The sequence below is a fragment of the Cupressus sempervirens genome, chromosome 5 (genome assembly GCF_028749045.1).
Source record: "Cupressus sempervirens isolate cs-2001-9-10 chromosome 5, ASM2874904v1, whole genome shotgun sequence".
NCBI lineage: Eukaryota > Viridiplantae > Streptophyta > Pinopsida > Cupressales > Cupressaceae > Cupressus > Cupressus sempervirens.
Window position 1 is genome coordinate 120,632,414 of NC_143122.1, and position 23,435 is coordinate 120,655,848.

The window sequence follows — 23,435 nt, forward strand, 5'->3', positions numbered from 1 at the left end:
CAAATTATGAATTCCTATCATTTTATTCTATCATGAATTTTTTTTTTTTCCTACTCTCAATGTAATTATAAATCATGAAATAGAGTGAGTTTTTTAAAGAAATAAATAAACTTTATAAATTATTATACATTTTAAAAATTTATTTCATTGAAATGATGTTAAATATAATTTGATTAAAATATTAATAATTATAAATTATGATAATTTTAATAAAAAATTTACAACTTTGTTCTACATAAAATATAAATTTAACTTATTACTTAATATATTAAAATTTAAAATGAATATATGAATTATATAACCTCATTTAACTTACTATATTCACCTCATTTTTGCCCCAAAATTTTATGTAATTTTGTTTTAAAATCTTTTAATCGTTTGAAATAGTTTCTAAAATAACTAATTGAAGTGAGCATGCCACAGTGATACTCAATATCACCAAGAATCAATAGGGATTTTTCAACACCACTCAAAATAATGTTTCCCAACACTTACATGGGATAACTTAACACTTGTGAGGTAAACTACCTCAAACAAACTATAGTAATCACTATCCAACATGTCTCTTGACTCTATCTCTCTCCACTAAATTAAGTACTCTTGACTATCTAGAGATATGATTATCCCCTTTCTTCAATTCAAGAAATATTTTGTTGCTTATTAATTCATAAAATATGTACAAGAATAACTTATATATTGATACCTGTTTGAAGATCAATGTTTTTTTTTTTTTTTAACTATGTAAATCTTTACTTTTACTTTTAACTCAAACAACTATCAGCATATCCCTTGCACCTCCTTTTGGTGCAAGTCTAGACTTCAGCCAATTACCTGTTAAAAAAAAAATACAAACCTTTTGACACAGATTTCCAAGTTCATTAAGGCTTATAGATTTCTCAAGATCACTATAAAGAGCTTACTGTAACGATCAGAAGTATGCCAATAAATGCAGACAAGCATGTCCAAAGGGCTTCTTTAAATACAGCTTGTTTAAATGCATAATACAGCCAAGATGCAATACAACTTGTTTAAATGTACAATTCTCACTTTTAGAGAATTAGAATAAAACATAGAGTTCCAACTTAAATCACATTAATCATGAAGGAATGAAAGAATGTGAAATTGCATTGTTTATAGATTATTCAAAGTTCCAAAATTAAATTTGAAATCCAAGGAAGAACTGTAGATTTATTATACAAAATATACAATGATAAAAATTACTCTACTTGTTCTTGCAACATTACATATTTGAACAATTTGATTTGATAACTTCAAAATGAGCATCCTCAAAGTTCCAAAATTAAATTTGAAATCCAAATAACAAAGTTCACTGCTGATTAAAGATAATACACAATGAAAGGGAGGGAATTATGATTTTATTATACAAAATATACGATGATAAAAATTACTCGTTTTTGCAACATGACATACTAGAACAGTTGGATAAAATAACTTCAAAAAGAGCACCCCTGCTTTGCCTAGAAATATTGAAGTTTTTAATTTGATGATAATAAATCGGGGAACTATATTGGATATGCATAGAATATATGCATAAAGGCTTCTCTGCAGCTTTCAATTGCATGGCCTTTAGCCTATACATTCAAGTTGTTTGATAATACTCACTTTTGAGTAAGATCAGTAAAAATAGCAATGCTACAAATGAATCACTCTTCCACTAGGGATGAGCCAGCAAACCGGGTAAGATGCTATGATTAGCAAAACTTCAGAAGAAATGTACCTGATAACAGGCCAGAAGCTGATGAAGTACACAAAGCATTTCACTATAAAATTAGATATCAGCATTGCTTTAAAAAAGCCTTATATTAAAACTCGCTCAGAAATCAAACTTCATCTAGAAGGCGTGACAGTGGCCAGCTTTTGAGAATATCATTGACCTTGTCGTCAATGGTTTTACGAATGGTAGGTGCACACATCCCAGCAGCATAGCTATTAAGTTTTGTAGTCATACTGGACCTTGCAAACTCCTCTTCAGGCAACATACCAATGAGTTGGAGAAGTAACGAATTCTGCCTGAGCTCGAACTTCTATGGATGCAAAACATACACAAAAAAGATGTTAATAATCTTTACCCGTAGATGTCCTAGGATTGTTGATTCCTAGTGATGTTAATAGCAAAAATATTTTAAATTTGCAAGAAAATAAATAAAAAAATTGTGAATGGCATTAACCCCTTCATACTACATCAAACATATAGAGATGGCCACATTAACATCTATGCATTTCTATATGTAGAAAAGAGCCCCTTCACAGAAAATTGGGGCATTTTTCTGTTTGGCATACTTCTTTCAAAAGAAGCTCATGTCCAGGAAACAAAAGTTGAACAGATTCTAGTGCAACACATCTGCAGAAGAAGGCAAACAAGATGTATGCTACAAACATAAATTAGAATGTCCATAATAACTTGACAAACAAGAGACTAGAAATGGAACTCCGAACTGTAGGAAATAAGATTTTCCCCACCATTCAATATGAATAAATATCAGTGAGCTAACAAAATGGCATATTCAAAGCATATATCCTCAATTTCCCAAAAAGGAACTTTCATTCCCTGCTCAGAAACTTCCAAAATGATAAAAACACATAGTTACAGCATTGACGAATTATCTGCAATGAACAACTCTCCAGGACTCTGATGAAAACAAAGATTATCCTACAAGGTTTAATCTGGATCACCCAATTAAAATCAACCTTACAATGATTCAAGCAAAGTGAGAAAAATCATAATGCAGTTGTTAGTCTTACTGTGTTCTGGCTTCCACAAATAGCCAACTTGGGTGTAGAAAAGTATAAATAGGCTCATGTCTGACAGGATGACTAGCTCATTTCACAAGTAGATCAGTCAAAAAGATCTTGCCATAAGTTGGACTACTCAGCCAACCTTGACTCACAGCAATTGGCGTTGAGCAAAGTTTGTTTCTTAAGATTCGCTTTTCAGTTTACTAGATTCCATCACCCTCCCATTTTCTCTATACTCTAATATAGATAGAAGATTAAGTGAATGCATGATACAAGTCTTAGTCTCAATATGCATAGATAGCTTCCTTTTCCATATGGCCAATTTGTAAGAGATGGGATACAAGGTTCTAAAATTCTTTTCTAATTTGGCTTGGGTAAAAAGTTGAAAGCTAAGATTGTCCAGTTCCTGGAAGCAGATGCTGGTTGGTTGTCAGATGGTGTTTTCAAATTTGGGTTTTTCGTTGTTCCAGGTGCATCATATATAATTTGTATTCCCTTAGTGTGTGAATGCATCTGCAGAAAATATAAATCATCAAAAGGGCAAAAAGTGAAAACACAAATAACACCAGATTTCACAAGATGCCTTGATATCCAAATAACAATTATTAAAATTTGACAAATCTGTTATTCTTGATCTGAAATTAGAACAGGCTAGTTGTGATACAAGTTGAATATATCATAGTTCTGCAGTTCAGATGCATATATTCCATTGATCGCCAAAAGAAATCTGTGCTCCGATTCAGAACAGTCCCATTGATCCTTATTTTGGCCCAATTTCTTTATGGAAGTGCAAAATATTAAAAAACCAAAAGAAAGAAAATTGGCTCGAACAGCAACCCCATCTTGCTGCAAATTTCCTCCATCTAAACAAAATGAGATATGTAAGCGAGGAAGGGAAAATCAACCAGGAGAGATTGACTTAAATAATCAGTTACATTTATAACATCAATCAGCACTCCAACCAGGAAAATTGAGATAGATAATAACATTTGTGGTGAAAGAGTATTGGATTCTTCTTTACAGAAATAATAAATTAGAAATTAGAAACAACCGAAGCGATCGTATCAACGTGAGGACTAAGTTACAATTCAACTACTTATAAAAAATTCTATGGTGTTTCTGCGGACCTGAACAGACAAAAAACCAATGTTACATGCAACCAGGCACTTCATGATTTTTTTATAGATCAGTTCACAGTAAGTGGATAACTGTTGCAAGCTGATAAAATCTTGTGGAAACAACAACTACCATAACTTAATGACAAACCTGTGACATTAAGGAATTGAGCAAGGGATATTGTAGAAAAGTTTCAAATCCCAATGTCCTGAATTTTGACATAGAAAGGACAAATTCAATGAAGTGGGTATTTTATTAGAGATGAAATCATAAAAAATGAGGGACAAACTTGGCAGAAAAGAAGCACCTGGTCTCTTTCAAATGGGAACCGCACAAATCCCATATGACCAGGTGTGTACAGCTACCACCAGACCATCTGGGTTCAACCTTGGGATTGAGCAATTCACCAAGTGAAGTTTGCGAGAAAAACCACAGAGATGTATAACACTCACTTTTCCCCTCATCATTGTCACTGTATTCACCACACTCATTCATCAAAATGGTGCAGCTTAGGCTTTATCTCAACATAACAGAAAGCCTTCCTGGTCCACAATGGTTAAACGAAGTGCTGTAAAGATTTATGGATCTTGAACAAAAAGAGATAAACCGTAACTTATAGGAGTTCATATTTCACTATATATTGTGGGAGCTGGAAACAGAAATTTAATACAGGCATGCCTAGTTATGGTATGATAAGTCAATCTTCTGAATCTTCCAGTTTCTATAATATCAGTTCGTCACTCTGGAAGTTCCCAATAACATCAGAGCCATTTCCTCCTCAACCAGCAATTATGATGTTGCAGTTCACTTTAGAAATTAAATTAAAAAAATGCAAAAGATAAACAAATTGGAGGAAATATCAAATATTCACTAACTACTACTTCTTTGTCAGAAGTGTATCCATTCTCCTATCTGCTGGATTGAGTTGTGCCTTTTCATATAAATTTTCTTATCCCATCTGCTGGTGCTTCTGGCATGTGGAAAAAGTTACTTGGCTTAAGACAAAGTAACCAACAGCTTTTGGATTTTGATGTTCACAGTAAAAGCCTATTGGTTAATTGAAAAAAGGTTTAAGTAGATAAAACTAAAAGCTTACGTTGGCAATTTTTAGAAATGAACAAGAACATCAAAAAAAGGGAGAAACGATTTCTACCTGATGTTCAGGCTCGGCGGGATAAAAGGTTTCAAATTCTTGAATTTGCGTTGTTACTAAATTGTCCCTTATTTTAGTTTGTTCTCTTTCTTTGCTCGCTGCAGCCAACTTAGCCTCGGCATTCCCATTGGTAAAGATGACAGACCTGCTAAACACAATAACAAAATTCAATCTTGATTTGACTGGGAATTCAGCATTATGTCAGCGGGCAAAGGTCAATTACCTGTATTGATCACCCACATCGGGGCCTTGTCCAAAAACTTGAGTAGCATCATGATTGGACCAGAAAACGTTTAATAAATGCCCATATTTAATCAAATTTGGATCATATTCAACCTGCAATGAATATTTTAAGATGAATACTATCACAAGACCGGAATTTTCAAAATCTGCAAACTTAAAATAGGATTACTGAAAATTAGGGACTCAATAAGCTAAAAGAATCATAGAACATGAAATAGCAAAACCAAAGCTTGTGATCATTACAATCAAAGAACAAATAGAAGAGATTGTATTTATTATTAATATACAGAAACAACAACAAAAATTGCCTGCACAGCTCAATGTTTCTTTGGAATGTGCCAAAGGCATCTCAATATGAAAACACAGGCTAGACTACAAACAAAGCATGTTAAGTCAAAGAGGTTAAGCTCAATTGATTAAAGCATTGGGTTCTCATTGTGCAGACCCAAGTTCAAATCCCCAAAGTAACAACTAATGTGGAATTCTAAGCCACAAATTCTTGGCCTTCTGTTGTTGACTTCTAGCATGGATGAGACCTCTAGGGCGGATCTAAGGTTGACTCTTGTTCAACCATTGTTAGGGACTAGTGTACTTACTTGAAAGAGTTAATTAGTAGACAGACATAGAGATACTCATATAAGCCATATTTGCGTACTTTCCTCAATATAAAATAAAGCATGTAATGGAAAGTGTAAGTTGTCCTGTCCTCCTTTCCCCTAAGGCTGTATCAAACAGTAAGCCCATTTTTCATTTTCCATGGGCTTAGGGAAAAATGCATGGGGGGGGAAGCATTTAAATTGGGTGCCTGGATTATGGGGGCCTTATCTTATATCACAAACTATTTATTTTAAAAATATTAGCCTTGGCCAAGGATTGCGTGCAGGTGTATTTGGGAGCGATAGAAGAAAAAATTAAAATTAATTATGATGGGTGTGCCTTGGCCAAAGGATTGTGTGCAGGTGTGTTGAGGAGGGATCGCAGAAAAATTTGAAATAAATGAAGATAAGCATCAAGAGAAGCCATGTCTGTTAATCCATTAATTTTAATCAAATAGACTGGACACCCTGTTCCTAAGACACTAGACATTGGAGGATGGAAAACCCCTGGAATTTCATAGCTGGTTAATGGACAAAACCCATCGAACCAATCACAAGCAATTTCACATAGACTCACACCCCCCTCCCAACCCGCGAAGTAACCATCCCTGAGACGTCCCCGCACCGGGTACTTGAGTACCCACATACCCCCACCTCCGCCATTCCACAACCATGCCGCCGCTGGGTTGGGTACTTGAATTTCTATTTGAATTTTGATTTTTGGATGTTACTATTGGGTATGTAATATGTTACTATGTTGAATGTTCAATGGTTATAGTTAATGTTGCAATTTTGCTATATTTAAGTATTTTATATTGGTATGTTCTACTGAAACATCATTTCACAACTAGCATTTTAAGTTCTATATGTATACTATACAAAACCCTTCCCTGCCCCGTCCACCGCTCGCTGCCATCCCCCCCACTGTCCCGAAAATGACAGCTATTTTCCCCCCGTTCCAGAAACCCATCCCAGTGTCCCCCCATCCCCCAGAACTGGTGTTACACTGATTTCACAAGGATTTTAATTGGGCTCCACTAGTTTTCTGTTCAGGTAGCTCTTCCACTTGTCTGTCTGAGTTCGAGGCGGCTCTCGTAGCACCTGGGGTTTGAAATTCTGCGGTGTCCCCAGGAGTACCATTGGCTGTTGAATCATTATTCTTCATAGTATGCTGCTAAATGCTTGGTAAACTTAACTGTTAACCAGAAGTGCAATATCTGTTGTAGTAAAAGGAGTGATCAGTTATTCCGGATCGTTGTGTTGACCATGCATTTTGCAAGAGTTTATTATTCATTTCTACATATTTAAACATATTACCTCTTGCATTAGATCTTACTAAAATTAAGATATCATTGGTGTTCTGTGACTTAAATCAATAAAAATATGTAATCAGCCTAACTGGAGATATTACAGTGGTATAACAACCTTGATCCTACCAACCTGTGCATCAAGGGCTTACATGATTTAGGGTGAACGTGATGACAGATAAAGGAAGCAGCATTTAACAAAGGGAAAAAAGGCTCAAACAATGATCAACTTGGATGCCTGGCAAAGAGAAATGAGCCAAACCCTCAAATACATGATAACCGTGTGCTGCAGTTTGTTGAAGGTCAAAAAGATCCTGGAACTCCAGAATCACATATTGGAAGGAGAAGTGCATCAGGAATTAATCGGATGATTGGTTGTTCACCATTCACTTCCAATGGAAATTGCTATAAAGAAAAGAAGATCAACTGAAAGAACAGTCGTGATTGTTCCCATAAGGTTGAATTACTGATGATTTGCCCTGTGGGCTAAATACAAAGCACTAGAGCAGCAAATTCGAATTGATCTATCATTTTCTACATTCTTGATCTCAAGGAAATCAAAATTCCTCACTTTCAGTGACTGCAGAACCATAGCTTTATGCAACTCAATTTACAAATTTCTGTCCAAAGCCATGGATTGGCAGATTAAAGAAAACCATAGACAAATTCATATCAGCCGACTAAAGTAGCTTCACTCCAGTGAGGAATATTCCAGACAGCATTATTGTGGCCAATAAGATCATCCACACAATCAATCTAAACCATCTAAAAAGTATGAAGATAAAACTAGACATTGGCATGGCTGACAATCAGGTTTAACTGGTGCTTTCTGATTCTGATAATGAAAAGGTTTGGCGTGACAATCGCTGGCTTGAAATGATTTTTCAGTCATTGTCAGATTCTCATTTTTGGTCAACATTCTGTCATATGGTATTTTTGAAAGCTCAAATTGTACCAGGCATGGACATCTCTTATCTCCATTTCTCTTTTTGATCATGGCCAAGGCCTTGGATAGATTAATTGCTGCTTCTAATTATGTGGGCCTATGAACTGTTCTTGTTGTTGCACAAAATATTGACCCTATAACTCATTTATGGCAAGACCATAATGAAAGAAGCAAAAGAAATCAAGATGGTTACGGATAAATATGTGGAAGCCGCTGGTCAGATTATAATTAAGGAAAGATCCAAAATTCTGAATTTATTTTTTTAATACAAAAGTTTTGATCCAAAGAAAGATCACTGACCTGCTGGAATTTTCAGTGGACTCAATCCCATGCAAACACCTTGGTATGCCTATTGTCAAGGGGGCTGTTCAGACTAGTTTAAAGTCTCAGGCAGTGTTACAGGATTCGGCGAGTTTCGAGGTGAGCCAGGCACGGCGAGTCCGAGGCAAGCTAGGGAAAACTAGGCCAATGGTCTCTTGCCTCGGACTTGGCCGATTCCTAGGCAAGTCAGGCCTGACTCGCCAAGTCAGCTGACTAGGCTGACTCGCTGAGTCCCGTCAGGCAGACTCCGGCTGTCAGTCAACGTCTGCACAAGACCAAAAGGGTTGGTTTTTTTTTGGGTTTTTTTGGTATGTTGACAATGTAAAGCATAAGTTAGACCTAAAAAGGTCATTCTATCACTTGCAAACAAGAAGAATAGAGAAAGAAGAGTTGAGGGAAGAGTATTGGGTTTTTGGGAGATAAATTAGCAAATCGGTTGGCTCTCATCTATTAGTTGCTGATTGTTTGTGCCATTTTGTAGCTTGCATATACGCACTGAGAGGAGTTAGAAGAAGCATTTGGAGGAGGCTTCTTCAAACTTGGGTTACATTTCCATTTTTAAAGCAAATTTGAAAAGGTAAAGTACATTTTTTCTTGTTATTTTGCAAACTTTTTTTACATTCATGAATTTTTTTTTATTTGCATGTGTTTGGACTCTTTAGATTTGTTCCATTTTATGGTGACGGAAAACTTGAAAAGTAAGCAACCTTAGTGTTTGTAAATTGGATTCTCTATACTCTAAAAGCTTTTTTTATGGTATATTGCAACAGCAGCAACCTCATGTCTCAACCTGAGGGTAGTGGAACTAGGCCTAAAGCTTACCTTGATGCTGACCCTAGTGCAGTAGCAAGGGATAGGGCTTGGAAACATGCTATTCTTGGGCATAAGAAAGGAGTTATGACATGTTGGCATTGTATGATAACATATAATAGGGGAGGTATTAATAGATTGAAATATCACCTTGAACATATACCAAAGCGTGATATCAAAAAATGCAAGGAGGTGCCTCAAGATGTTATGTGTGATATGCAAGCTCTCTTTGAGGAAAATTTAGAGAAGAATTTTTAAAAAAGCAATAAGAAGAGATGGCACAATTAGCTGGAACTAGAAGTGTAGAGGGATCTTCAAGTTAGCATGGACATGGTCACCCCCCAATTCCACCTTCTAATACTGCATCTCAGAGTGCGAGCATTGGGCCTCGGAGCGTAAGCAAAGATCCTCACTTGATTCCATCTTTGTTCCACACACAACTCCAGGTGCACAGCCATCACTTGAGAGCATGGCTTGGAATAAGGAAAAGCATAAGCAAGCAAAGTTGGCACTTGGAGATTTCTTCTTCTACAACAACCTTCCATTTAATGCAGCAAGGTACTTATAATTTTAATTTCAATTTGTATGTCCCTTGCCTGCATAATAAGTAATAATTATATTGTTTATTTAATTTATTTTAACTTTTATGTCTCCTTATTGGCAAATTGCCATAGATGTTGCTAGTATTTGTGCTCTGGGATTCAAAGCCCCTAATGATGAGGAGTTAAAAGGTCTTATTTTGGCCCATCGCATTGCTGACGTAAAAGTTGAAATTGAGGAGCAGTGTAAAGTATGGGTCATGAAGGGTTGCACCATCATGACCGATGGTTGGACTAATAGAAGAAATAGAACACTACTGAATTTTCTTGTCTCCTCATCAAGTAATTCAATATTGTACTTAGAAAGTTAGAATTTAATAATTTAATAGCAAATTGATTGATCATTATGATTGACTCAATTTCTTTATTTTTTCTCAAGTTCCAAGGTGTTTTTGAAATCAATTTCGAGGAAGACCAAAAATGTTGAGTATCTTTCTAAGGTAATGGAGGAAGTGTTGAAGGAGGTGGGTGAGGAGAATAGTGTGCAAATTGTGACAGATAATGCAGCAAATTATGTTGGTGCTGGTAAACTTCTTATAGAGAGGCATCGTTACTTTTTTTGGACCCCTTGTGCTGCCCATTGACTTGACCTCATGTTGGAGGATCTAGGTAAAATTCCTTGGATAAAAAAATATGTAGAGCAAGCAAGAAATATTTCTAGTGCATAGAGTGCATATATAATCATGCTTGGGTCCTCAACCTTATGAGGCAACATACAGAATGAAGAATTGTCTCGTCCAGCAATCACTAGATTTGCAATAAAAAATCTCACATTGAAATCTTTTTTTAACGCAAAGACTGGTTTAAAAGGTATGTTTGTATGTGAGAAGTGGACAAATTCATCATATTCAAAGCTCAATGCAGTAGTTGAGGTGGTTGATCAAGTTTTTTATGAGAGTGGCTTTTTGAAGCCCACCCACCAAGGAGGTTGTGGAGGTAATTTTCCTTGTGCTCATTTCCATTATATTTCACTATTTTTGTTTAAGTTTGAAACACTTGTTTATGTTTATTGACATTCACATTGTTCATTTTTAAATGGAAAACTCAAAGCTTAATGTTTTGTTTTTCACAATGATTGCAGTTCATTGAGCCTCTTATTGTTATCCTGCAAATTGTTGATGGAGAGAAGCCCTCAATATGGGTTACATTTATGAGGGCATGGATAGTGCAAAAGAGGCCATTCAAGATTTATATGTAGGAAATCATGAAAAATATGGTCCCATGTGGGATGTCATTGATAAGCGATGGCACAATCTACTTCATAGGCCTATACATGCAGTTGCCCACTTTCTTAATCCAACATACCAATTCAGCCCAAATTTTAACGCTGATGAAGAGGTGTTCAGTGGCCTCTATGATGTTATAGAGAGAAAGTCACCTGATGCAACTATTGGAACAGTTATAGTCTGTGAAATAGAGATGTATATGAAAGCACTAGGAGACCTATTTTCACAAGACTTATGCAAGAAAAACCGGACAAAACTCATGCCTAGTAAAATATATGATTCCAAATTCTAAATTTTATTTTATTACCGCTTTGGAATCTAGAATCTAGATTGATGAAGTCAAATTTATAGAAATGGTTTAAAATTTTGTTGTTTCAGATGTATGGTGGGAGATGTTTGGCAGTAAGGTGTCAAATCTATAGAGGATTGCAGTTCGTATCTTGAGCCAGCCATCTAGTTCTTCAGGATCCAAACACAATTGAAGTATGTTCAAGCATATACACTCAAAGAGGTGCAACAGGTTGATAGCAAAAAAGTTGAATGATTTTGTTTTTGTTCACTACAACCTTCGCTTTTACCACAAACAAAATTCGAGTAGTGACACATCCCCCAGTGTATTAGAGAAGGTTGATATACAAGCAGGGTGGAACACAAAAATTGATGATCCTATCTTCAGTGATGAAGACTTGGAGTGGGTTGATCAAGAGGCAAAGGCAAAGGCACTGGTAGTGGAGGCTAGAGCACAAGGAGACTCAATGCAGGACCTTGAGGCCGAGAGTGATGGATCTAACTCTAATGATGAGGATTATGAGGATGAGGATGAGTATGAGGATGAGTTGGATGATCATGTCATTGAGGTTCAACCTCAGACACAGGGAGAGAGGATGGCTCTAGAGGCTTCCATGACCTATCTTAGGCGTGCTCATAGGAAGACATATGCCACTATGAGCCTTTCTTTTGATATATGTTTTTAACTTTTGATTCCATGGATTGCACATTCCATGGATATTGACATATTGTAGACATTTGACAGTTAACTGTTATACTATATTTCAGATTTATATTATGTTATTCAATTTAACTTTATGTAATTTCTTTCGAAAATTTGCATTTATACTTAGGCGATCTATGCAAAGTTGTATATGTGTGCAGAGTAGCTTCTATTTATCTCAATTATTGAGTATATGATGTTAATTGGCTAAATGATGCATAAAAAAAACTTAAAATCCTTAAAAATCTTTAAATTTCAAGGGTTTTTTTATTTGCCGAGTCCGGCCGCTAAGATAGAGTCCGAGCCGAGTCTGAGGCTAGTAACATTGGTCTTAGATCATTGAGAGCTCTAGCAACAATTCATCTCACGAGACTTATGCAAGAAAAACCGGACAGAACTCATGCCTAGTAAAATATATGATTCCAAATTCTAAATTTTATTTTATTACCGCTTTGGAATCTATAATCTAGATTGATAGAGTCAAATTTATAGAACTGGTTTAAAATTTTGTTGTTTCAGATGTATCGTGGGAGATGTTTGGCGGTAAGGTGTCAAATTTACAAAGGATTGCAGTTCATATCTTGAGCCAGCCATCTAGTGCTTCAGGATGCGAATGCAATTGGAGTATGTTCGAGCATATACACTCAAAGAGGTGCAACAGGTTGACAGCAAAAAAGTTGAATGATTTTATTTTTGTTCACTACACCCTTCGCTACCACCACAAACAAAATTTGGGTAGCAACACATCTCTCATTGTATTAGAGAAGGTTGATATACAAGCAAGGTGGAATACAGAAATTGATGATCCTGTCTTCAGTGATGAAGATTTGGAGTGGGTTGATCAAGAGGCAAAGGCAGAGGTGCTAGTAGTGGAGGCTAGAGCACGAGGAGACCCAGTGCAGGACCTTGAGGCCGAGAGTGATGGCTCTAACTCTAATGATGAGGATTATGAGGATGAGGATGAGGATGAGTATGAGGATGAGCAGGATGATCATGTCATTGAGGTTCAACCTCAGACACAGGGAGAGAGGATGGCTCTAGAGGCTTCCATGACCTATCTTAGGTGTACTCATAGGAAGACATAGGCCACTATGAGCCTTTCTTTTGATATATGTTTTGAACTTTTGATTCTATGGATTGCACATTCCATGGATATTGACATATTGTAGACATTTGACAGTTAATTGTTATACTATATTTCAGATTTATATTATGTTATTCAATTTAACTTTATGTAATTTCTTTCGAAAATTCGCATTTATACTTAGGTGATCTATGCAAAGTTGTATGTGTGAGCAAAGTAGCTTCTATTTATCTCAATTATTGTGTATATGATGTTAATTGGCTAAATGATGCATGAAAAAAACTTAAAATCCTTTAAAATCTTTGAATTTCATGGGTTTTTTTATTTGTCGAGTTCAGGGCCGCTAAGACAAAGTCCAAGCCCATTTTGGGCCTGATTGAATCTGAGCCAAGTCCGAGGTTGGTAACATTGGTCTCAAGTCATTGAGACCTCTAGCAACAATTCATCTACCTAGAAAGGTTGCTGACTCACTGTGGTGTGCATAATTTTGATGATCAAGGTGGTTCTATTGGCCATTCCAATTTATTCCATTTATTGCATGCATCTTACCAACAATGCCTAACAAGGAAAAACGTATCCCCACTAATTCATCCAAAAATTGTGAGATGACATGGACAACACAGGAGCTGGAACTAGGAATCTGTGTTTTTAGAGCGCAAGGGGGAAAATTAATTTATAAAAGGTGCTCTTGTCTAGATGTGCTTTGGTGAAAAATCATGCAATACAAATACTTGGGTAATGCAAAGCCGAGTGGAATTTTCACAATCACCAATTCACCATTTGGATCTCATGTGACCTTTTCACACCACCCCGTTGCAATTGGGGAACCGTCTTTTGCTTGGCAGCAGGGGTAGGTGTTTTAGGTAGCCTTAGTTTAGTAGCAGTGTTAGAATCTCCAAGTCAAGAGATGAGTTTGACCAACTTTAAATGGAGGCATGCCTACTTGAAAGTCAACTCCTACAAATGGTTGAGTTGAAGGCAAGTGGAGCCATTACCAAGACTTCAGTGCTTGGCCAAAGTTTAAAAGGATTAGAATCTGCTATGACAATAGCAAGATGATTTCAAGCCATTGTCCTTGCAGGAAAATGAAAGCAAGGGCAGCGACAACAACTTGAAAAAGAAAGACGAAATCAATCTAAGGGCAAAGTAAAAACAATGATGCAAATCTAAAATTAAAAAAATGTGAGATGTTCAGATATTTTTTCATCAAAATCTGAGCATAAATGAAGTGAAACTCGTGAAGAAAACTGAATTTGGGAAGCAGTATCCACAAAATTGCAGGGAAAACAAATGTTTAGGTGTGAAGAAACAAGAAAGCCTGGACATGGAGCGGTCAGAATCCAACCACCAGATGATTTCAAGCCATTGTCCTTGCAGGAAAATGAAAGCAAGGGCAGCGACAACAACTTGAAAAAGAAAGACGAAATCAATCTAAGGGCAAAGTAAAAACAATGATGCAAATCTAAAATTAAAAAAATGTGAGATGTTCAGATATTTTTTCATCAAAATCTGAGCATAAATGAAGTGAAACTCGTGAAGAAAACTGAATTTGGGAAGCAGTATCCACAAAATTGCAGGGAAAACAAATGTTTAGGTGTGAAGAAACAAGAAAGCCTGGACATGGAGCGGTCAGAATCCAACCACCTCATGTCCAAGCTTGGACATGAGCATGTTGGAATCCAACCACCTCCAACCACCTCCAACCACCTCATGTCCACATTTGTGAACGATAACCCACAAATTTCCACCCATATAACTTGGATAAACTCCAATTCCTTGGACAGAATAGCATTGAAGGATAAAGGTTTCAATGTGGAAACTAGGATTATCTCCCCAAATAAAGCCTGATTTAAGTATGAAAACATGGAGATCAGATCTATGATGGAAGATAATCCATGATCAAGAGTTGTAAGTTGAAATGAAACTGTTCCAAGTTGACCAAGAAGACAAATTTGAAATGAAATAGAAGCTGGAAGCAAAGAAGGAAAAATAAAGTGTAAGTCATCGATTGGAGACAAAGAAGTGCAAGTCCATGGAAAGGGCAAAGGAGGCTGCACATGGAGTGGTCAGAGTTCCATCCCATGTCCAAGGCTAGACAAGGAGATGATGGAACCCAGCCTCCCATGTCCATGTGTGGACAAAGGAACCCAGATTCTCACTGACCTGTTGTAGCCAAACATTTCAACTTTATCAATTGAGTTGCTCAAATTTGATCAAAACATGACTAATCCAGGTCGGCCTAGGCAAAAAGGTGGCATTGATTCACCATGGACGACTAGATAAAGAGCTAAGGTTCATTCCATTTCATCTCAAATGCAAGCAATTTGAACATTACACAGAGCATATCAATCCAAAATATACAGCAAATTTCACATCAGCGGTTCAAGTTTGGGAGAAGCAATAAGAATCGTTGAATATCGGACCCTAACAAAATCAAATTCAATCAAACCAAAGGTATGAAGCTTTTATTTTCAAGAAGATAAAAGATTAGGGATGCAAAGAGCAGATCTAGACAAAACAATGATGAAATCCAGGTATGTGATGTCTGACTTGAGCAAATAAATGTGAAGAGGCGTGGTGATGTAGTAGTGGAAATGAACAAGTATGAAATCCGAGCTAAGTATCAAACTTATACCCACAAAAAGAAAGGAGATATTATTTAGAGAAGTGTTATAGACAAGACCTTATTGTGTCTTGGACAGCTTGTGTCCAAGACACCTCGAATCTCCACCACCCTTCAAACCTCCAACTTAACCTTGAGATCAATTTACCCCTTCCCAAATTCAATATATAATATCTGATAAAGTTGGTTAATAAAAAAAGAATTGATTTATTTTAAATACAACTTTATTGGAGCTTTCAGATAAACTTAGTATCGCATATTCTTCCCATTTTATGAGCTTAATGAATGCTTTTGTTTTGTTTTGCAAGGAAAAGTAGAAGTGGTTTGAGGACAAATGGCAACATCAAGGATGAAAGGTGGCTTCCACTTTTGTTTTGTTTTGCAAGGAAAAGTAGAAGTGGTTTGAGGACAAATGGCAGGATCAAGGATGAAAGGTGGCTTCCACTTCAAAAATTTAAGACAAGCCTAAGGAGAATGAATGAAAGAATGAAGGATTTTACTAACGTCCACGAGGCCAAAGAACCAAGAGGGTGATCAATTAACAAGCAAAGGAAAACCATCATCAACTTGGACTCCAAAGGAAATCCAAGTTGAATTGGAAAAATTCAACATCATGGAGCATCTATGTCACTTCTAGAGATCAAGGCCAAGGAATTAAAGTTTCAGGTACAAGCAAGTTCAAGGCATTTCAATCAGAAGATTTCTAAATGAAAGAAGATAGAGAAATATTATGAAGATGATGCAATTTGGGAAGATGAGCCATCACCATCCATCCAAAGCTAGAAAATGTTGAATATCAAGAGATATCAATGAAGTGTAAGAGATAAGTATGCTAAGGTGGCGCTCCTTCATCTTCAACCAATTAGAAAGCTCCAATTGCACGTGTCCAAAGTCATCCAACCAGATCATGCAGAGTGTACATGTGGAGTCCACTTAATGCTTCTGCCTAGCCTATTTTTTGATTGGTCAATCAAAGCAATGTAATTTTTTTACTCACCCACAAGGTGGTACTTCATTCTAATTGGATAAGCATTTAATGCTTGTAGCTAATAGTTGTAGCAGGGCTATGTTGGCCTAATTTTGGCCCTTGATCTTGAGTTAATTTGGACCCTTCATTGTACTTGAAAAACTCTAAAAGGCAAGGCCTTCTCATTTTTGAAGGAGAGATTTGGAGATATTGTTGCAATAATACTACCAAAGTAATTTCAAATTTATTACTGAACTTCATGGTATATTACTTCTGTTTTTTGGAGTGTTGCATACTTTCTACATTTCCTAACTTAGAGTAGGATTTCATTTAAGTTGAGTAGAAGTAGATGAATGGTAGGTATTATTGGTGGTGATTAATTGTGAAACTAGTGTCCATAACATTTGATTTTTATTGATTGCAAGTATCAGTGCATGCTTAGTCTGGGCCTTATTGTAAGCGTTTAGCTTTAATTGGAAATATTCATTTGGATTGTGCCATCATTAGGTATTTGAATAAATATTGACAGTATGAAAATCATCCACGCATCCTTGTAAGAAAACACACCCTCCTTAGCATAGTTGATTTGGCAAAGCAAGGACTGGTTTAGAGTTTCAAATCATCTTCAATGATCTCTTCCACTGTTAGAGTTAGATTAGTTTCCTCAACCCCTTATCTGTTTGCACTTTGTTTTATTTGAAGTAATTCAAGAGCCTACATTGCCAAAACATTCAAATTTGCAAAGTTGATATCCATTGAATGAACAATGTAAGTCCCCAAGTGAGTACCAGCAAATCACTTCATATAACCAAATTAAGTCCACAACTGAATTGACTTTTAAGTCTACAGATCACCTGCTTCTATCCTGCTCTTTATCCTCTCATTTTTGGGACTGGCTTCAAAGAAAATTGGAATGGTTTGGCCCACACAAAAATGATCTGAGAGAATTCTTCTCAAGTTGTCCTTTGATGCATAAATATGCCTTCTAAAGAAAAATTTAGTCTGTCAGACCCTCTTTGCTGATCTGGAATGGAAGTTAGCTTCCTGAACCCCTTATCTGTTTGCAGTTTGTTTTGTTAGAAGTAATTGAAGAGCTCACAATGCCATATCTTTCACATTTGCAAAATGATGTCCATTGAATGAACAACCTGAGTCCCCAAGTGATTATCTCATTTGATCACACAATCCATATGCATTGTTTAGAATGTGAGCTTCCTTGTTCAAGAGAGAGTTGAAGATTTGGTGTTTCAGTTGGAATACTAAGTATTCAATTTTATATGTAGAAGTGGCCATAAATCTTGCATCACAAATCTCATGTTTAGAAATTCATGTGGGATTATGACCACATTACCAACCATTTGTCTTGTCTTGGCAAATTAACAATGGTTACTCAACTACTTTCTTCAATGATTCCTAGAATTGATTGAAACCTTTGTCAAAAAACAACGACCTTCATGCAAAGATTGACATCTTATGGCATGTGAGGGCGAGCCAGGCATCGGATTACATGGTACCCTGGGAGAACCAAGTTAGAAATTGGATTGACTTTGATTCTCTCTCTATATGTTACATAGCTAAAACGTTTCTCAAAGGCACAATGAGCACAAGACACCTTGTTCTGAAATAATGCAGACAAATTGTGTGATGTGGCTGTTGGGATCTTATGCTGCTAAACTCAGCTCTCAAATTCAAATGTTGTGCGAAAATTTCTCTGGGCCGTGAAAACTATGCTGGAAAAAATATTGTCCTTCTGAAGACTGGTGCCTTCACGTGGACAGCACTAAATAAGCGCATTATCATGGGAGATCAATGGCACTGAAAGCCTGAGCTGGTGCACAATGTGCAAACAAGTGTACAAAACTACAGATCACCTGCTTATATCCTGCTCTTTCTCCTCTACTTGTTGGCACTGGCTTTGAAATGATAAAATTTGGTCTGCTAGGCCCTCTTCACTAGTCTGAAATGTTTGGAAGGAGTGCAATAACCAGATATTCAATGATTAAAAACAAAACATGGATAAAGTTAAGATGCTGATGGAAAGCAAAATCATTGAATGGCAGGATTTGCACTCTATGAACCAGAAAAGCCCAATATTCCTCTCTGGGATGGTGTCACTAATGAACTGTTGGTCAGGCCCCAAATTTTCCCTCAACTTCAGGTTCTCTTCTAACTTGAAGGAGAAAAGAAAAGCAGCCCATTATCCAAGAAGGTCTGATGCTCGATTCATCACTTGAGACACTGTTGACAACCTGGTGTGTGCCAAGTCTATTCTTCTTCCTGGCAGAACCAATGACAGAACAGAACTTGAGGCCTTTTTGGAAGAAGTAAGATTTTGCATAGACAAAAACATTTCACTAGTGGTTAGTGAAGTGATTTGGGAATGTTTGGAAGGAGAACAATAACTGGATGTTCAAAGATAAGGAGATGAACATCGATGAAATAGAAATGGTGATGGAAAGCAATATCATTGAATGGTTGAACTCACTCTAACACCAAAATTAGCCTGATTTTTCTCATGAAGTGTTAGTCGGGCCTCAAATTACCGCCAGCTTTAACTTTTTTTCTAACACAAAGGAGATATGGAGAACGGGTCATTGGGAAAACATGGATGGTGCATCCCATGGCAATCCAAGAAAGTCTGGTGCTGGAAGCATCATTCAAGGCTTTATTGGCAACCTGGTGTAGGCCAAGTCCATTCTTCTTCTGACAGAAGCAATCACTTTGTGGAACTTGAGGCCTTTCTGGAAAGATTAAGGCTATGCATAGACAAATGTCAAATTCATTTCACAGGTGTATATTGAAAGTGATCCATTGATATGCATAAACTCCATCAGACAAGGAATATCAAGTAATTGGCTGCTTGAGCCCAAAGTGAGGAAGAATAGGGAAATTCTACAAAGTTTGTCTGATTACTCATTGAATCATGTTTACAGAGAAACGAAACATGTGGCATACTTACTAGAAAACAGAGTAGACCAGAATCCCCAGTCTTGGACAGTAATTGTTTTGATTTGTGGAAACATTTGAAAGGTCTTTTGAAGGTAGACTTGGAGTGTCCAGGCTTTGATTAGTGAACGGATACCTTTATTACCTAATGTAAAAGGGGGCATGGTATAAGGCATCTTGTGCTCTCTGATGAGCTTTGTGATTCTTCATCATTTTTATTGGAAAAGAGCTACCCACTTAGTAGCACTTGTTTACCAAAAAGAAGATAGAACTTTTAGAAAATTGGATATAATGTAATTTTACACAGAATTTTTTTCAGCAAATTCAGCCAATGCACAAAATCAGCCAGTAATTTCCTTCATTTTCAATTAGTCACAAGGTTCTTCAGCCAGGTATTTTAGGAAAAAAAATATGATATTTGGCAAAAGAAAAAATCGGCAAAATCACCCATTGGGCAAAATCAGGAAAAAAAAATGTGTTTTAACTGTTCGAGTTGTAAAGTCTTTATGGACTTACCTTGTTGGCTATTGAAGCCGAGACAGTAAACAAAAATTGAATAGCAACTACGACAAAATTATTGAAAAAAAAAAAAAAAAAGTGGATTGAAAGAGCAAAGTTTCTTTTATTTTCAAACACTTAACAAAATGTTTTGAACTAATCTCTCAGTAAACCGAAAATAACAGGCAGTTAAAGAATTTCAAAATATATGGAATTGACAAATTCAACAAGTAATGTTTTCGTTTTGAGAAGCCCCAACGTCTTTAATTACTGAGAGTTTATAAGATTGCAAATATTAATAACAACGCAGTTACAAAAAGACGCGTTTCAATTTTGCATATAAACAAAAGAAAGTACCAATTTCCTTTGCTAGTCTTCCGACGGATCTTTTCCAAAATTGTATCCAATACACGGTAAACGTAAAAGTCTCCGACAAAATAAACTAATAACTGAAAGCAAGTTATTTTTTCTTTCGTTTCCAGGACTCGACAAATCCATGCAGATACCTCTTTCAAAATTCTGAAAACCAACACATTAATAGCGCACAACGTGACCCCAGAAGCATACCATCACCATAATGCTAACTCTGGAAGTCTTTGAAAAGACTTAATATTTGAAGAACCCACAGTATTAGAAATTGACGACGAAAGGGACAGAAACTGTTAAAAACACTCATCAAAAAATAAATAAATAAATCACGTATAACCAAAATCGGCAAGTAATTCTTTTGAGTTTCGGGAGCTTAAATATATTCAGACAGATCTCTAAAAAATCTTGACAGCGAAATGGTAAGAAAAACACGTCTAACCTGAGAATATTGTACATCACAAGTCTTTCAAAAAGCTTAACGACAGAAAAAAAATCATCAAATAGACAAAATTAGGCCTACGAATTTTCCGTTTTCCATTAATTGACCCTGATCTCCCTTCACTGACCTGGACAGCTTCAGCATGATCTCCTAAAAATCTGTACTCAGGATTAAGCTTGGTTCCTCCGCTGTAACCAGCAGTGGTTCGAATCACACCAGGCACGCATCCAAAGGCGGCCTCTCCTCTCCAGAAGCTACCAAGAGCAAATACTGCAATCTTATACTGTTGATCCTTCGTCTCCGTAGCCTTATTTCCCAGATTTCCTCCTCCTTCAAACAGCCTTATACCTAGGGCTTCCTTAACCACGCATGGCGATAACAATAACCCTAAGAACATCAGATTCATCCGTAAAAACGTCATTTTCAGAGATATGTTCTGTATTCCTCCTGATAAATCCGATCGTTTCTCAATCATCTGAAGATAAACTCTACACAAATCGATGTTATTACAGTGGCCATTTCAAAACTCGTTTACCGAGGTTAAAGCCAAAAAAGGTACTGAACATGTAATGTAGTCGAACCCATCGAACAAGCTTCGAGCCCCTCGCTTGTCAGTATTACGACAGCATTCCCGAATTTCCCCGGAATGTAAATAATAAATAACACAAATTATGACATGGGCACTTAAATGAAACATGTGGTTCTTGAAAATACTTATGAAATGAAATGACGTTCACGAGACCATAAGGGGCCAACATAATACCCTTATTCAGTGATGTCGCTTAGCAATGTGCTAGCAGGAGAGGACAAACAACAAATAGGAGTTTTTTTTTTTAAAATTATTTTCCCTTGTGTGGGAGTTCTCTCCTCCATGGTGGAAACATTAGTGAATGAATGAATAGATTTTAATAATATTTATAAGATCAAGGGATTAGGGGATTAGATAAAAATAATTAGTTTGTATGTTGAATTATCTATGTGCCATTTTTTTTTTCATGTGAATTCAAAGTAAGAAATGCATCATTTTGTTTAATATTGCTTTTTTTTAAAGTTCATTTGAATTTTTCGGTTTTTTCCTTCCATACTTCTTTAGGTATTGTCCATCTGTTAGTTTCACAATTCAAATGATGAGAGCCAATTGTGTGATTAAAATTTTGAAATTTCTTTTGATTGTGGATCTTAGATAGTCTTTATCATCATATTCTTATGTAGGATTAAATTCTTTGGCATAATGTGTTTTTTTCTTACCTAGTGGTTTTGTCCATATGTCGCAAAGTCAGAACTAGTGAAGAAATGTTTGAATGTTTCGGTAGTGACATTAGTGTGAAGCAAGAATGTCCTTTGTCCCCCACTTTATATGGTTTATACATTGATAAGTTAATGCATAGTTAAACAAAATAAATAAAGAAGGTGTGCAACTAGTAGGTGTCCTAGGGGAAATCTACAAGACTCCAACAAATTGGTTAGTAGCACCAATTTATCAATATGCTAAAGTAACAAATCCATTTAACCCTACAAACAACAAAATAAGAAGCATTTTTATCAGAAATAAAACACTCAAAATAAATGCATGCAAATTGATAAATACTTCAAGCTTTTGTTGCTTCTCCTAGCTTTGTTGAGATGTACCATTCAACTATGATTTTGGAAATGCCTTGACTCAAAGATCCAAGAAATGATAAAAATGATATGATTCTGATAGTAAAATGGGAGAGGTTCGATACAAGAATCAGTGATAATCATGTAAGGAAAGAAGGTTGTTTATATAGATTTTCAGAAATCCACAAATGGTTGAGATCAATTCTAGGAAATCATGATTGACAGACCAAGATGAAAGAGACTATAGAAATAATTACAAAGTTTCCAATTTTAAGGCGAAGATATTTTAAATTTTTTGAGAGATAAAGTTTCCAACAATCGAAAAAGGAAAGTTTGGGATATTTTCTGATTTTATATTTTCAAATAATTGATTTTTCACTTTATGAGAATTTTCTAATTTTTAGAATTCATAATTACTCATAAATTTGATTTTTTAGTTTTTTTAAAAGATCTAATTGAATTAAATATTCAATTAAATTAGAATGATGAAATTAGTTGAAAGTTAATAAAATTAAATAGAAAATAATTAGAAATTGATAGAAACTAAGAAGAAAATATTCAATTAAATTAAAATTGAGAGAAACTAAGAAGAAAATAATTAAAAATAAAATTTAACGAAGATAAAATCTAATTAATTGGTAAAGATTAAATAGTTAAAAGTTGATTAATTGCATAAACTTAATTATTTAATTAATATTAGAGAATAAATAAATAATGCCAAGATTAATTTTTTAGAGGGAACGAAATGATTATAATAATTCAATAGCCTTTAATTAATAGTAGAATAATTAGATTTGAACTTTTATATCTATCCATTTTTTGTTGTCTAGATTTGCCCCTCTTTG

General features: G+C 35.8%; 1 protein-coding gene across 4 annotated transcripts; it reads right to left on the minus strand.

The window, feature by feature from the left end:
• Positions 1-1,359: 1,359 nt before the first annotated feature.
• MSRA5 (Peptide methionine sulfoxide reductase family protein) lies at positions 1,360-21,581 on the minus strand. Of its 4 annotated transcripts, none has more exons than XM_089828806.1 (4): positions 21,119-21,581; positions 5,250-5,362; positions 5,027-5,171; positions 1,360-2,042 (listed from the first exon to the last, which is right to left on the minus strand). In XM_089828806.1, the coding sequence occupies exons 1-4, from the start codon at positions 21,464-21,466 to the stop codon at positions 1,842-1,844; spliced, it is 807 nt and encodes a 268-aa protein (XP_089684932.1). In that variant the 5' UTR covers positions 21,467-21,581; the 3' UTR covers positions 1,360-1,841. The 4 variants fall into 4 exon arrangements, with proteins under 4 accessions (XP_089684932.1, XP_089684929.1, XP_089684931.1 ...); XM_089828803.1 differs by having other exon boundaries at positions 1,360-2,045; XM_089828805.1 differs by having other exon boundaries at positions 5,027-5,174.
• Positions 21,582-23,435: the final 1,854 nt, after the last annotated feature.

What these genes read in the sequence shown, in the direction of transcription:
- MSRA5 (XM_089828802.1), bottom strand. Translation starts at nt 21,466, where the DNA reads ATGATTGAGAAACGATCGGATTTATCAGGAGGAATACAGAACATATCT. An exon ending in GATGTGGGTGATCAATACAG is followed by an intron (nt 5,175 to 5,249) that starts GTAATTGACCTT and finishes TATTGTGTTTAG; the next exon opens with CAGGTCTGTCATCTTTACCA. An exon ending in CCGCCGAGCCTGAACATCAG is followed by an intron (nt 2,046 to 5,026) that starts GTAGAAATCGTT and finishes TTGCATCCATAG; the next exon opens with AAGTTCGAGCTCAGGCAGAA.